Source organism: Podarcis raffonei, chromosome 1 (assembly GCF_027172205.1).
Source record: "Podarcis raffonei isolate rPodRaf1 chromosome 1, rPodRaf1.pri, whole genome shotgun sequence".
NCBI lineage: Eukaryota > Metazoa > Chordata > Lepidosauria > Squamata > Lacertidae > Podarcis > Podarcis raffonei.
The window spans coordinates 107167413-107182900 of record NC_070602.1 but is presented as its reverse complement, the minus strand read 5'-3'; the positions used below and the strand labels follow the sequence as shown (position 1 = coordinate 107182900).

The following is a 15488-nucleotide window of genomic DNA, read 5'->3' as shown; positions in this document are numbered from 1 at the left end:
GTAATTTTTAGCCCCATGTTGTATATTTTGCCCAACCTGTCCTTTGTTTTGCCTGATCAAAGGTGACAACCCTAGAGTTATATTAAGACATATGGTAGACAAAACAAAACAATGGGAGACACAGAAGAAACCAAGTTCTGATGGAAAGACACAGTCTTCAAGTTTTATAAAATAAGACACTGACATAGCAGAACTTGAGTTTTCCTCTAAGATTCAAAGCTATGTAAAGCAAGAAATGGTTTATAATTAATAATTGTTCACGCTGCCCATGCTTAAGTTCTACTAAGCATTCAATCAATTTATATTATTTCCATTCTACTCTGAACACATTTGATTCTTTTAAGAGCCTTCTCAAAGTGTGGATACTGTATGTGCTAACAGTTGTTTTATTGCTGCTTCCAACAAGCAAACAAACCATTACTCTCTTAATGTACATAATATCCTTTCAATAAACTATCTTAGTTAATAGCTCATTCTGTCTCCAGTGGTGCTATCAGTCTTACTTAAGCCTATTATACAAAGCTACTTGGAGGTTTCACAAGCATTTGTGCTTATTATTGCCGGTATTATTGTATTTTATTGCTGCATAAATAAAAACATATCAGCATTCACAATAAGCCATGGTTTCACTTAATGTGAGTTGCATACCAGGCCAGTGGATCATCAAGTCCTTTCTGGAGGCCTGAAATGGAATAGCCTTACAGGGGAAAGCTGGTAGAGAATTCTAAAATTGAGGGGCCACCACAGAGAAAGCCCTGCTCCTTGTGCTCACCAATCTCATAATGGGCAATTGAGAAGAGCCTACATCATTGATTTTAACATGCATGTAGCTCTGAGTACAGACAGTTAATACCACTGGCCATTCATAGGCGGATTAATGGCAGAAACAGCTACGGTAATCCTATTTGAAAGCCATCTAGGTTGGTGGGCATCAACACATCTTGAATTAGCAAAATGTATACTTGTCTGCTGTGTAAATAACTACTTCCTCTTGTCTATCCTGAATCTTCTACCACTTGGCTTCACTGGATAACCCTGGGTTCTATTAATATGCAAAATGGGGAGAATTTTATTTATTTTTTGCATAACTTTCTCTGCACCGTGCACAGTGTCCCTCCTGTTTGTCTTTTTTCCTAAAGAAAAAAAAAATCCAAACCTTTCCTCATAGAGGAGTTGCTCAAAACCACTTATCCTCCTGGCTGCCATTTTCTGAACCTTTTCCAGCTCTACCATATTCAGTTTGAGATGATCTGGTCCTCATGAAAAAAAATAAAATCAAAACTAGCCTGAAAGATCACCAGAATACCCACAGGAATTTCAGGCAGCTGCCAAGAAACAGAATGTACTCCTTGCATTAAAATTCTCCAAAACTCAATTCTGAAAGATGATTAAACATGGTTTGTAGCAACTGTAAAAGTAACATTAAACCCATTCCAAAACTAATCAAGCTTAAGAATGTGTTCATCTCCCCTACTGTTAATCAAAACGTAAGCTGGATAAGTACACCAGGAAACATATCAATTATAGTTACAAGCCACAAAACAAATATTGTTTTAATATATGTTTTTAATTAAAAATGATTGACCAGATTCCTGCGTGAGCCATAGCTTTAGACCTCTGCCAGGGTCTCCAACATGCATTTCTAAGAAAGTAAGCAACCAGAGAAACAAATTAATACATGTCAATTTTTTAAAATAACCAAACCACTGAACTTTTTATATATCTGCCTTCTGAATTATAAACATATTCACCCTTTAAAAATCCATGAGCCCTCAAGGGTCAGAAAACACCCACCTCCTGGACCAATCTGAGCATCACTTGCAGAAACTGAACATCAACTGTACATGAAATGCTACAGGAATATAACCAATGTTTCCCTTTATATTATTGTCACTAAAACAGGGGTCCCCAAAGTGTGGTGGATGAACCACCAGTGGTCAGGTGATCTGCAGTCAGGTGATCTGCGGTTTAGTGACTGAAGACAGGAGACGGCACATCCACCCCATTAAACAGTCACCCAGATTTTAATTGAATTTTTAATTGCTTCTTTTATTTCTTATCATAGTGTAGTCCAAATTCCATGGAATTCAACAAAACAAATGAAAGCAGCAATGAAAACTCAGTTAAAAAATGAAAAACATCTAGCAGAGCACCTTACAATTGCTATAACAGGAAGAAAAATCATTAAATGGCCCCAATTCCTCAGCAATGGTCTGGCGGGTGAGGGAGTAGGAAGTTTAATAACCACTGCTTTATGACACATCCTAACAGGTTACCATGGAAATGTCCAGCAAACAAGTCGGAAGCAGTTAAGTTGATATTCAAAGCCATTGCCAGAAAGAAAGAGAGAGAGAGAAAGGAATCACATTTGTGTCTACTTTTAGACATAATCTCCTTACACACTATGAGCGATGCACAAGCAAGAGCCCCTACCTTTGGCTATTCAGCGCCATTTGCAATGAACATGGTTAAGCTGATTATACTGTTTTCAATTTCTCTGCCCGCCCCCCACCGCCCACCCCTAGCACATCAAAATAGGCTGCTGGAGACACTATGGTGGTTGAAAGGTTACATAAAATACAGACCCAGCCGCTTCCCATTCCTGAAACTTTGCTTCAGGTTTTATAAAACCTGTGATAGCAATGGGATTGGTGAGGGCTGAATGCAGAAAAAAATAAGGAATGCTACAGTATAAATATATAAATATTTGTAGGGCTTGAAATATTTTAAATATTCAATATTTTAAAATCAAGCCCCACCTCAGCTTCTCAAGCCATTTGTGCATGTTTTTCTCAACAAAAGTTGTTAGGGGGGAAAGATCCTTGCACTCTTCAGAGGAGCAAGGCAGCTGCTTGAAATGTAAACGTCAAGCCTTGAAAAAATAATCAAACCTACATCTACTATTTTTAAAAAATATGCCTTATGCAGAATGGCTTATCCCCAGCCTTGATTCTGATAGGCTGTTTTCAGCCCACTTTTCATAAAACAGGATGGTTCGCAATGTGCTTTCATGAAAAGGATGTGCAATCCTAATTAACATGCCACTGTGCGAATGACCTTTGTATCGTCAGCCCAACAAGCAGTACAAACCTCCAAATTCATGCTGTGAGCTATTCCACGGTTCTGATGTTTTATTCCATGGAATTGGTGCATATATGTTTCAGCAGACATGAGCAGAACAACATCTACACACTGAATATTTGCTATCTGTTTTAAAATACCCTTACGACTTTTTATTTCTAATACACACACACCCCCAAAAAAACCACCCATATACCTTCTTGCATTTTAAGACAAGCTGCCAGTAGTCTAAATCCCGCATGGAATCCAGCATTTAAAAAACATGACGACTTGATCCCATTTTAAAATGAACCAGAAAAGAAATGCAAAAGGCAGTGTTTGAAATAATAATGTAAGCCACAAATAGGAATATAAACCACAAGGCCATACCTGGTGACTGGTTAGAGACTGGAATGGCTCCCCGATCCCAAGATGCATGACCTTTCTATTCCCAGAAAGCATTCCCTGCCTTATAACAATGCATCACTCTCGCTCTCTCGCTCTCTATCTCTCAGGCATCTTCCGGGCCAGCAAGGAAAACATCAGGTTTCTCCATTTAGCAAATGATGAGCGAGCTCCTTTCGACAGATCGGATCTCAAAGATAGTTCCCTTGCCCCCACCCCACCCCCCTGTGAGCAGTTCCAGTCATCTAGTAGCGAAAGAGGCTGGCACAGCTACATCAGCGATGCTGCTAATGTTTTCAGAAAACACTAAGCTTGCTGCTTAGAGCAATCCCGCATCATCGAAACAGGGCAAGCCACATCCTTCAGCTCTCCACTCACGTTACTATAAATCCTCGGGTTGCCATTATAGAGAACGATGATTTGGTTGTTGCTTAATCTCGAGGCAATTAAAGGTGAAAACAGCCATTATGCAACACACATTGCTTTGAAACAGAGCGACAGAGAGAGAGAGAGAGAGAGAGAGAGAGAGAGAGAGAGAGAGAGCCAGGCAAAATGACATATCCAGGTTATCTCAATTTGCTTGCATGACCACTTCTTAACATGCAACGCTGCCGTTCTGAGTGGAAAGCTCCACAGTATGAGGTGACGGGGAAATTATCAGAAAGAAATCATATGCAATTCAGAAGCAGAAGGACATTTAAGATCCTCTGGAATCATATCAATTGAACTGAAAACACCATTGAGATTAAAATATGCATCATATATATATATGGCTGTGCTCATTTTCACAAAGCTGTATCCTTCTTGCATTTTGTGCACTGCTCCCTGGCAGCAACCCAGACATCAACATACCTTGAAAAGATGCCAGTATTATGACAGGGCAAATGTATTTGGGTACCAAACAGAGTGATCACATGCCTGTATTTCTGTTCTTGCAGCCCATTTCACTCCATCAGAAATTGTATTGCTCTCTTCTGAAGAGCTGTGAACAATCCATTAACAAGACACAAGAGTAGCACGGTTATCTCTCACAATATTTTAGCAGAAATCACTCTGTGCCATTTTAAATTGTGATCCCAGTGAATCAAATGCTCTGTTTGTTTGTTTGTTTTTAAAAACTGATCCTCAAGACCAATGCTATTGTTTTCAGTGGGTTTGCTCCCAATGGTTTTAAGAGGATCGCAGTAACCTGTTTTTGTTTTTTTCAGATTTGCAGGTGATCATATTATCTTCAGCAAATCGCAAAAAAAATTAATATTTTTAAGTGTAGTCATATTAGAGCCATACTCCAATTCTGAAAAAGGCTCAGTGGTAGCTCAGCATGTGACATTGGCCATACAGACAAAAATCAGGACACTCTTGTGCATGAGAGGGTAGGACTGATGGTGTAAACAGTGGTGAGGCCAGCAAAATCCCAGCTCAAATGTGCCAGAAGAAGAAAATGGATGAGCATGCATGCAGTTGGTTCCCAGTGGCAAAAGCATCAAGGTAAACCACTGCATAGCATATAAAATACATGGAATGCATGTACATGCACTATACTACATCATTTAGAGACCATTCTGGTCCCATTTTACAGCTGGCAAACACTGAGGCACAGAAAAGGTGACTAGCCCAAGATCAGCCAATGAATGAGTGATTCCCCCCCCCCAACCTTTACTGTGTTAGGAGGAAAGAGATGGGTTACAGGAACACTCTGAACAAGCCACATACTTCATTTATCCAACATGCTTAAATCCAAAGAGGTTCTTAGTGGGTGATACGAAATGATGAACATGGACAGGTACATTTGCTATTATACCTAATTAGAATGTCAGTTTTACAGCCCAGCACAAAAAAAGAAACTACCATAAAGCATTTATATTTTTCAAGTAAAACAAGAGAGATCCTATCTAGAGAATATGTTGTCTATTCAAACAGGAGCTGAGAAGGAAACATTTTATTAGGGTCCAGCCATAGAGGTGGGGGACATACCAGGCTTTAACCCCATTATACTGAGGCTTCATTGCAAATCTTGCTGGAGACATGATGGAAGCTGTATTAATTCATCGATAATAGTTGTTACTTTGCAGCTGTTTTGCACTCACACTATTACTGCTTACACAAACCAATACTGGCTCCAAGTTTGTTTTTGTGAGGAATTAAAACAAATGAATCCCTGTGGACCCACATTTGTGGTTGAACAAAAAATTGGGTGGGTAAAGGTAAAGGGACCCCTGACCATTAGGTCTAGTCATGGCCGACTCTGGGGTTGCAGCTCTCATCTCGCTTTATTGGCCGAGGGAGCCGGTGTACAGCTTCCGGGTCATGTGGCCAGCATGACTAAGCCGCTTCTGGCGAACCAGAGCAGCGCACGGAAATGCTGTTTATCTTCCCACGGGAGCACTACCTATTTATCTACTTGCACTTTGGCGTGTTTCTGAACTGCTAGGTTGGCAGGAACAGGGACCGAGCAAAGGGAGCTCACCCCGTCGCGGGGATTTGAACTGCTGACCTTCTGATCAGCAAGTCCTAGGCTCTGTGGTTTAACCCACAACGCCACCCGCGACCCTAATTGGCTGGGTACCAGGATTCAAAACAAGTGGCTTGCACACCGAGAGCCCCAGTAGCAGAGTATTAAACTCACAAAGATAAGCAGCACAGTAAAGCATTAGGAATATAGGTTGTCAGACCTTTTCATCCCGTTCAGCTGCACACAGCAGCCGACCTGTTTCTACCCTTCCCACCATAAGCAGACCACACTCTTAAGTAACTTTAAAATCCTTTACTTACAGATACAAGGTCTCAGTTCATGCATTGTTCCATGCAGCAGCAAGGACAAGACAGGCAAAATAATATTGGGTAGAAAATACAGCATATAATTCCAAACACTTGCTGCAAGCCTGGGAGCAAGATCACACACATAAGAGACTGCTTAGAATGAGTCAGACCATTGGTCCATCTAGCACAGTGCTGTCTACAAGAACTGGCAGCAGCACTCCAATGTTTCAGACTGGGGCCATTCCTAGCCCTATCTGGAGATGCCAGGGATTGAACCAGGGACCTTTCAGGTGCAAGGCAAATTGTCTACCTGTGAGCCAGGAAGCAGTCATAGAGCCCATCTTTTGCATGCAGAAGATCTCAAGTTCTATATCTGGTATCTCCGGGCAAAACTTGGGAAAGACTCTAGTCTGGAGAGCTACTGCCAATTGGTTTCAACAATACTAAGCTAGATGGACCCATGAGCAAAGCAGGGAAATAGGCGGCAGCCTTACACCATGTGTCAGTACAATCACGGCACCAGACTTAAAGCAGCTGCTTTAATACTAGAGAGCAGTGACTAAGAACCTGCTTGAACATATGCTTTGCCCCTCTAGAGAATGAGAAGTCAGTTGGCCTGGTTTTAAATTTAGTTGATATTTCACCTAACCTACTTCAACACAAAATGTTCTTATGAAATATGCCACATTTTTTAAAGATGATGATGAAGAAGAAGAAGAAGAAGAAGAAGAAGAAATGGAAATTATGATACGGGGATCAAGAATACCACACATCTATTGGTCAGCTAAAAAAAAAACCACTGAGTAGAGAGAAAACAGCATTACAGTGGTACCTTGGGTTACATACGCTTCAGGTTACATACGCTTCAGGTTACAGACTCCGCTAACCCAGAAATAGTGCTTCAGGTTAAGAACTTTGCTTCAGGATGAGAACAGAAATCGTGTTCCGGCGGCGCGGCAGCAGCAGGAGGCCCCATTAGCTAAAGTGGTGCTTCAGGTTAAGAACAGTTTCAGGTTAAGAACAGACCTCCGGAACGAATTAAGTACTTAACCCGAGGTACCGCTGTATATAACAGCTTGCAAAAAAATTCACAGTGCTCTGATAGGTGGCTTCTGCAGTTTTTGTTTTTGTGTTTTTGTCTATACAAGAGCTTGTGAGGATTACCGAGCCATCACTGGATAAGGTATGACTTTTCTCATGCAGCAATCTAGTCCCCTCCTGTGACCTAGTGTCCAGCAGATTTTTTGGGGATTACAACTCCCATCAATCTCATGGCAGCACTAACTGTGGCAGATGGAAAGTTGTAGTCCAAAACATCTGCACACCACCAGGTTGATGGGGATGCTCTTCTAGCGCAAGATCTAAAACAGACATGCCATGGACCAGGAGACTCCCTTCCACACAGAACTCCTGCGCCACTGCAGGTAGCTGGAGCTCGACAAACCTGAGAGTTGAGATCCTACATGACCCACAGACTGTGCAATCAGCACTCGTGTTGATGTACCACCAAGCAAAGCAGAATAACGCTACCAGTTACTGCAAGGCCATTAGACTGTATGAGATCTCAACTCTGGAATTGCTAGGTTAAAAATCTGGGGAGCATGCATACAGCTTGACATCTGCCCCCCCCCCCCGCAATTTCAGGAGCTTAATAAGGTACGTGTATGCAGGGCTGATGCCAAATTTGAGTTGAACCTCAGCAATGTGCCCTCTGGTGGACCTCCTCCTAGTTGGGTTAACCCTGGTACTTGGTGACAGTGGTGGTAGCAGTGCTTGGAGTCCTAGCCCCAACTGTCTAATGATGGTTGAAGAACATCCACAGTGCCATGCTCAGCTCCCAGTAATTCATGACACGCACCTGACTGATGCTGATCAAATAGCTAGGCCTTCAATTTCCCAGAATGCCCATCAGAGTCATTGTGGGGAATTAAACTAGAGGTTCCAGATCCAGCCACCTTAAAAACAGTCCAGAGCAAGCAGCTGTAATGGACCTTGCTGGGACCTTGACAGCTTCCCAAGGTACTCTGTGCTGATGCTGGGCCTGCAGGCACATTCTCTGGCTTTCAACCTGGCCACCATGTTCAGTTCCCAGGTATACATGTGGTTCGTCAAAGGCTCCTTACACTGGCCCATCTGGATGATTATACTGGTGCCACACAATGGGACTGAGCACTGCACCATCACCAATATAGAGGTCGTAACAGGTCATGTGGTATAGTGGTTGGAGCGTTCCAACTAGAACCTGGGAGAGCAGGATTCTAATCCACACTGAGTCATGAAGCTCACTGAGTGAGCTTGAGCCAATCACCACCTCTCAGCCTAGGCTACATTCACAGGGTTGTTGTGAGAATATACTGGAGAGGGAGAGAACTATGTATGCCATCTTGAAGGAAAGGTGGCATATAAAAATAAAATAATAACAACATTCCTCAACATGCCGAACATTCATCTGTTGGTCTGGCCTTTCACATTATCTGCTACGATAGTTTTAGAAATGATTTAGATGCTTCCACCTTCCCTTGATTTACAGTCCATCATGAAGCAGAGCATAGAAAAGGCACCCAGCCATGAAGCTTGTGAAACTCTGAGCCAGTTTTAATGAATCCCACATCCAAAATGTGCAATTAGTAAATAAAACACCACTGTGTGCCAGTTTGCGAGCTTTTTTTAAAAAAAAAAACATGTTTATGATGTTGGTGTTTGCAAGGGAGTTATTTAACATTTTCATAATTACACGATAGCATAATTCAGCATTCAGCGATATCAGTATATAGCCCATGAGTGAAAACTGTCAAAGCCTGTTTTCTTCAACAAGATCAATGACAGCATCAAAAGGGGAATGGCACACAGGAAAGGGAACAGCACCAGGAATGCTTCCAGCAGACAAGCTCTGGCCTGTGGATGTAGCGTTGCTGTCTTGGACTTGGAAGACTACATCACAAGAGATCCCAGTGGACCAGTATCTTTCCACTGGAGTAGAAGACTACTGGACCAAGCTGGGCCCCTCTAACCTCAGTGTGGGTGAATTGGAATATAGCTGCTGCAACTATATAGGGTTCAGTATCTGTCTGGTTGTTGTTGAAGCAACATTGATCTTTCCCCGTAACAAGCACTGCCCCTGCCCAGTAACCCAAGGATAGGAAAGGCTAACCATAGAGGTTAGCAGCCTTTCTCAACCTTGGGTGCATAGCTGTCAACGTTTCCCTTTTTTAAGGGAAATTCCCTTATTCCGAATAGGATTCCTTGCAAGAAAAGGGAAAAGTTGACAGCTATGCTTGGGTGCCCAGGTGTTGTTAGACTTCAACTCCCATCATTCCTAGCTAGCAGGGTCAGGGATGATGGGCGTTCAAGAACATCTGGGGACCCAAGACTGAGAAAGGCTGGGTTTGGAGTGTTAGTCTGGGAAAGTCTAGGCTCACATCTCCATTCAGCCACAAACTCACTGGCCGACATCAGGCCAATTTGTTTCTTTCTGTCTGTCTCTGTCTCTCTTTCAGCTGAAGCTATCTCACAGGGTTGTTGCAAGTATAAAGAACCATGCATATTGCCCTGATCTTCCTGGAAGGAGGGAGAGACAAAAATGTACTAGATAAAATAAATGCTCAAAACATAGCATGGTCTGCTGTATCAAAGTAAACATGATGTCAACTTAAAGAAACAAGCAGCATATTTGTTACTTGGAAACTGCCACAGTTTTAGAATCTGTGCCCCAAATATCTTGGGGGCTGCCAATAAATCAGGGCATGCAATCATTACAGTTGCTAAGCCACTGCAAAAATACAAAGTGAATGCTTTGCCCCCTTAAGATGATTTTGCATGCGATATAACCATGCAAAATCTTCTTAACATTTATCAGAAAGAATATTCTGCCGCCTTACTATCTAAGGCCACATCCTCACCGTACATTTAAAGCACTATCATGTCACTTTAACCGTCATGGCTTCCTTTAAGGTATCCTGGAAATGGAGTTTGGTAAGTGGGGAGCGAGAATTGTTAGGAGACCCCTGTAAGTGAGAGCACTTAGCTAGTATGTTCAGAGTGGTTTAACAGTCAAGCCCTCCTCCCAAGGAACTCTGGAATCATAGCTCTGTGAGGGGAATAAGGGTCTTCACAACCACACAGCCAATATTAAGAACAGACAACTAGAGCCAGGGCTTTTTCGGCTGTGGCTCCAATCTAGTGGAACGCTCTGTCACAAGAGACTAGGGCCCTGCGGGACTTGACATCTTTCCGCAGGGCCTGCAAGACAGAGCTGTTCCGCCAGGCCTTTGGTCAGGGCACAGCCTGACCTCCTCCTTTGGCAATCTTCACAGAACTTTAGCCTAATGGTTACCATCAATGTGAGTTGAAAATTTTATAATGAAATGATTTTAGAATGTTGTACTATTTTATTGTTGTTAGCTGCCCTGAGCCCGGCTTCGGCTGGGGAGGGCGGGATATAAATAAAAATATTATTATTATTATTATTATTATTATTATTATTATTATTATTATTATTATTAGAAAAATGCTCCATTTATGAAGAAGAGCTGCAAAGTAAACCATGAATACATTCTTCCTTCTGCCTAACCAACAATTCTAGAATGTGCTTTGTACTAGTGTGATGCAGTGGTTACGAGTGTCAGGCCAGGACTTGCGAGGCCAGGGTTCAAAAACCTACTCAGCCATGAAGCTCACTGGGAGACTTTAGTCCAGTTACCACCTCTCAACCTACCTCACAGAGTTGTTGTGAGAATAAAATGGGGAGAGAGTAACCGTGTATGCCACCTGCAGTTTCTTGGAGGAAAGGTGGAATATAAATGTAATTCTAAATAAATGAATAAATGCAACGCACTTTCAATCACAGAGATAGAATATTCTTAGGAAGCAAAGACCATGCGACAGAATGAGGAGGATGCTTCCAGTGACACAGCTGAGGCCTCATTAAGGGTGGCAGAGTTGGCCACAGATCTGACCTGTGAGGTCAGATTCACCTTGGAAGTTCTTCCATTTGAGTCCCACGGAAATGAACAGCCATTACACAATAGGATGGTTGTGCTTTTGCACAGCTGTCCATTTCAACGAGGCTTCAACTTTCCCCGTGGTCACTCATGGGATTTTAAATCTGTTTTGCTTAGCTCTGGAAACAAAAATGGCATTATTTGGCTTGCTCTCTTCCTGAGGACAGAGGTGTCGTGTACTTTGCTGAATTACTGTTATCAGAACCTCAGGGGGATAAACGTAAGGAGGACGCAAATGTTCCCTTGATTTTGATTGATTTGTTCCACTCTGAAACACTGGATGAATCTCAAGGGGGAAAGAGATGCGAGGAAGCAACTCCCCCAGTTAAGTAATGTTCACCTGGTCACTTTAGGCAGGCAACAGGCTGCTTTAATTTCCATGCTACCTGCAGAGGATGTTTCCACAAACACTTTGTGGTAGAGACACTGCAGGTCACTCCACCACCAGCGTGCTTGGCAGAAGGTGATGTCTGTTTTTACTAGCCTGCAAACCCACACTGGTCCACCTCTGTAGCTGGTATGAAAACAAAGGCTACTAGCCTAGACTGGTAAAAAAATAAAATGTTTTCAGGCTACTATGTTCTTATAAGAGGGTTAAATAACTTTACGGAGGACAAGGCAATCAACAGCTACTAACCATAGTAGTGGGGTAGGACAGCTGGAAACAAAAATCACATCTGGCAACCCATGAGCCCCTTTGGTTTCTGATAATGGATGGGAAGACAAATCTAAAAAGCCCAGGACACAAATTCTCACAGCCCTCTAGCAGCTATGGTGGCTCATTTACCAGAAATAATGTACTTAATGTGAACTCTAGAAGTGATTCTGACCAAACTAAACTTCCTAGAGCAAAATATACACCAGAATTAAGTATACACCAGAGTTAACGCTAAATACATGACTACTGGTAAATAAGCCACCATAGCCTCTAGATGGACATGAAAATTTGTGTTCCAGGCTTTTTAGACTCATCTACCCATGTACTAGAGACACAGGGTTAAACCACAGAGCCTAGGACTTGCCGATCAGAAGGTTGGCGGTTCGAGTCCCCGCAACGGGGTGAGCTCCCGTTGCTTGGTCCCTGCTCCTGCCAACCTAGCAGTTAGAAAGCACAGCAGAGTGCAAGTAGATAAATAGGTACCACTCCGGCGGGAAGGTAAATGGCGTTTCCATGCGCTGCTCTGGTTTGCCAGAAGTGGCTTAGTCATGCTGGCCACATGACCCGGAAGCTGTACGCCGGCTCCCTCAGCCAATAAAGCGAGATGAGCGCTGCAACCCAGAGTTGTCCGCAACTGGACCTAATGGTCAGGGGTCCCTTTACCTTTTTACCCATGTACTATCTGAAACCAAAGCAGCACATTGGTTGGCATTCTTTTCAGCTCTCCTGCTCCCCACTATGGTGGCTGTGTCCTACCTCTGATTTCAGAGACAATATGGGTTCCTTGGCGAATCCTAAGTGGTGAGAGAGTGCTGTTGTGCTCATGACCAGCTCACAGGCTTCTCACAGGCTTGGGTCACTAGCCTGATGCAACAGGCTCATATTATGTCCTTAGGAACTGTTGTGGACCACAAGCCTGCTGTAAGCCTGAAAAGATATCTTAGAAAAAAGAGATCAGCCATTTTGGATCCAGAAAGAGCAAATAACACCATGCCGGGGGGTGGGGCGGTGGCACTGAAGAGGAGGAGACAATTTGCTTTTATCTAAAAATGCCTCTAACAGTTCAAGTGGTTTGAACTGAAAGCTTTGACATCTATGAAGAGTTCAATCACCAGGCTACAGCTTAAACTATATTAACACATATACTATACTACATGTCCTGCAGATGCTCAGGTAAAATTTTTTCCTTAAGCTACAATCATAAACCCCTAAATTGCATTGTAACTTTCCCCCATGTTATCTTAGTGTGGTAATTCCAACATTAACATTTCAAGTTTCCCCCTGCCAAATGATATCTAAGAAACATGATGCAAAAATACAGTTACGCATAAATAAAGTTTTCTGAGCAGGCAATGGGGGTGGGTTCTCTCTTCTCTATTCAACACAAGGGGAACTTATCTGCCAATTACTCCTGCACTGGCAAGAAGGTGTCATGTCAAGGCAGGCTAATAATATAGATCAGTGTCTACTCAAGGAAGTGACTCACCTGGCTTTGAAGCCATGTCCACAGCCAATAGTTGAGTAGGAGCAGAGTTTTATCTTCCAGTAAAAGCATCCCCTCAGTGTTCAGATGACTTCCTGAGGTTGAACACAATGGCTAATGGGGAAATTGTAGGTGACTCACTAAACCTGAGTCACACAGATACAAAAAAGGACCAAAGTGGGCAAAGGTGAATTGTTGTGGGGGTTTTTACAAGCGAGTCATCAGATGAGACATCCATGGCACAAAATTATGAGGAAGGCTGCAAAGACTTATTTCACTACAAATTGCATAAATCGTGTGAGGCCACTCACGCATAGAATTATCACAACAGCAGCATGCCTGCTAACTCTACATGCAAACACATTCTTAGTGTGTTTAGTGCATGGAACACTAATGTGGCCAAGGGCTTTGATGTTCTAAGGTTGATTTTTCAAAATAAATAAATAAATGACACAACAATGTTTCAGCATATAAAAAGACACCACAGCCCAGTACTATCCATTGTGTTCTTAAACTTGCAAGTTTGTATTTATTTATTTAAGAGATGTAAGAAATCTTACTAAGAGACATTCTTCACAAAGTGGCACAGGGTTGTGACCAACTCGGAGTAGTCCCATTTAAATGAATGAATCAATCTAAGTTAGTCATGTCTAGTAACTTCAGTGGGGCTGCTCCGAGCAGGTCTAGCACTGGATACCACTCTTTAAAAATAAACATTAAAAAAATGTAACCAATGCAATGTACAGTCGTACCTTGGTTGCCGAACGCCTTGGAACTTGTATGTTTTGGCTCCCAAGCAATCAAAAACCAGAAGTAAATGTTCTGGTTTGCAAACAATTTTTGGAAGCCAAACATCCAGGGCGGCTTCCGCGACTTCCGATTGGCTGCAGGACGCTCCTTCAGCCAATCAGAAGCCGCGTCTTGGTTTTCGAACGGGCTCCCGGAATGCATTCTGTTCAAGAACCAAGGTACAACTGTAATTTAATACCATTTAAAACATCCACTGCTAAAAGCTAGCAAAGGAGATCCACATTGTCCAGCATAACATAAGCATACCAAAAAAAGACAATAACAATTTCTACAGCTTAATTTACAACTAGCCACCAAATGCTATGACAACAAGGTGGGTCTTCAAGGCCCAATCTCATGTCGCTGAAATCCACCATGAAATCTGTTCCATGTATCTGAGTGTCTACTTGTCTTTATAGGTGTGCACCTAAGTAGGACCTCTGGAGTGAATCTTAAGGCACAGGTAAGTTGATACAGGTGTCACCCAGTTCTTTTAAGTAATCCAGTCCCAAAAGATTCATTGTTTTAAAAGTCATCACCAGCACCTTAAATTAAGCTGGCAATGCACTGGATATGTACCAAAACCACCTGACGTATAGGTTATATAAATCTAAAAACCAACACACCAAGACAACATATCTTCATCTCCTTGACAAAACTTACCTAAGCTTTTCAGCAGACACTCCACATAAATTCACAGCCTAAAATGGTCTAGTCAGATCATTCAGAATCCATCAGAAGTGTTCAATGATGACTCTCAGAACTGACCATATAATAGCCAGAATGAGAGGATGGTGCCCATCTTAGTCATTTCACTCTTAGCTGGGAATACAAACACATCAAGACTACTGCACTCCCACAGTCCTATATAAAATAGCGTGTGCCAGGAATACGGATGAAGCACCATAGAAAATGCTTTAAAATATTATTGGGGCTAGGGGTATTATCAGCCAGTAGGCACATCAACCTATACAACTTGATATACAGCATAATCAGGAGTTACTTGTGTATAAATATTGCAGTGCCATTTCCAGCTTTTCCCTTCAGCTAAAAATACATCCTTGTGGCCAAGAGTGTTTATACTCTGGTGCTGCAGCCCCTCATCAAGGCTGGCATCTGTCTGAATTGTAACTTTTTTTTTCATGAGCAGAAAGAGGAACAACAGTTCAGTCACCATACATGATTATTCCCAAGGTTGGTCTGGTTGGTCTTACCATGAAGTGACATGAAGACGTGGAATTTTGGCAGTAGATTCCAGAGGGGGCACCATTTTCCTGCCTCCAATCTTCATCTCTGTGCTCGATTAAAAACTGCATGGGAGGAGGGGTGTCAT

General features: G+C 42.4%; 1 protein-coding gene across 7 annotated transcripts in view; it reads right to left on the bottom strand.

The window, feature by feature from the left end:
* Nucleotides 1-15488, bottom strand: part of SLC4A10 (solute carrier family 4 member 10) — a 170801-nt gene that overhangs the window by 120509 nt on the left and 34804 nt on the right. For 5 of the 7 annotated variants that reach the window (XM_053408138.1, XM_053408183.1, XM_053408147.1 and 2 more), the window contains exon 2: nucleotides 15370-15465. The exons of 1 other annotated variant lie outside the window; for it this stretch is intronic. In XM_053408138.1, the coding sequence (XP_053264113.1) occupies nucleotides 15370-15465 (96 nt within the window). Of the gene's footprint in view, nucleotides 1-3450; nucleotides 4059-15369; nucleotides 15466-15488 lie in introns of those variants that run through there. One more of the 7 variants, XM_053408165.1, reaches the window with a different exon arrangement.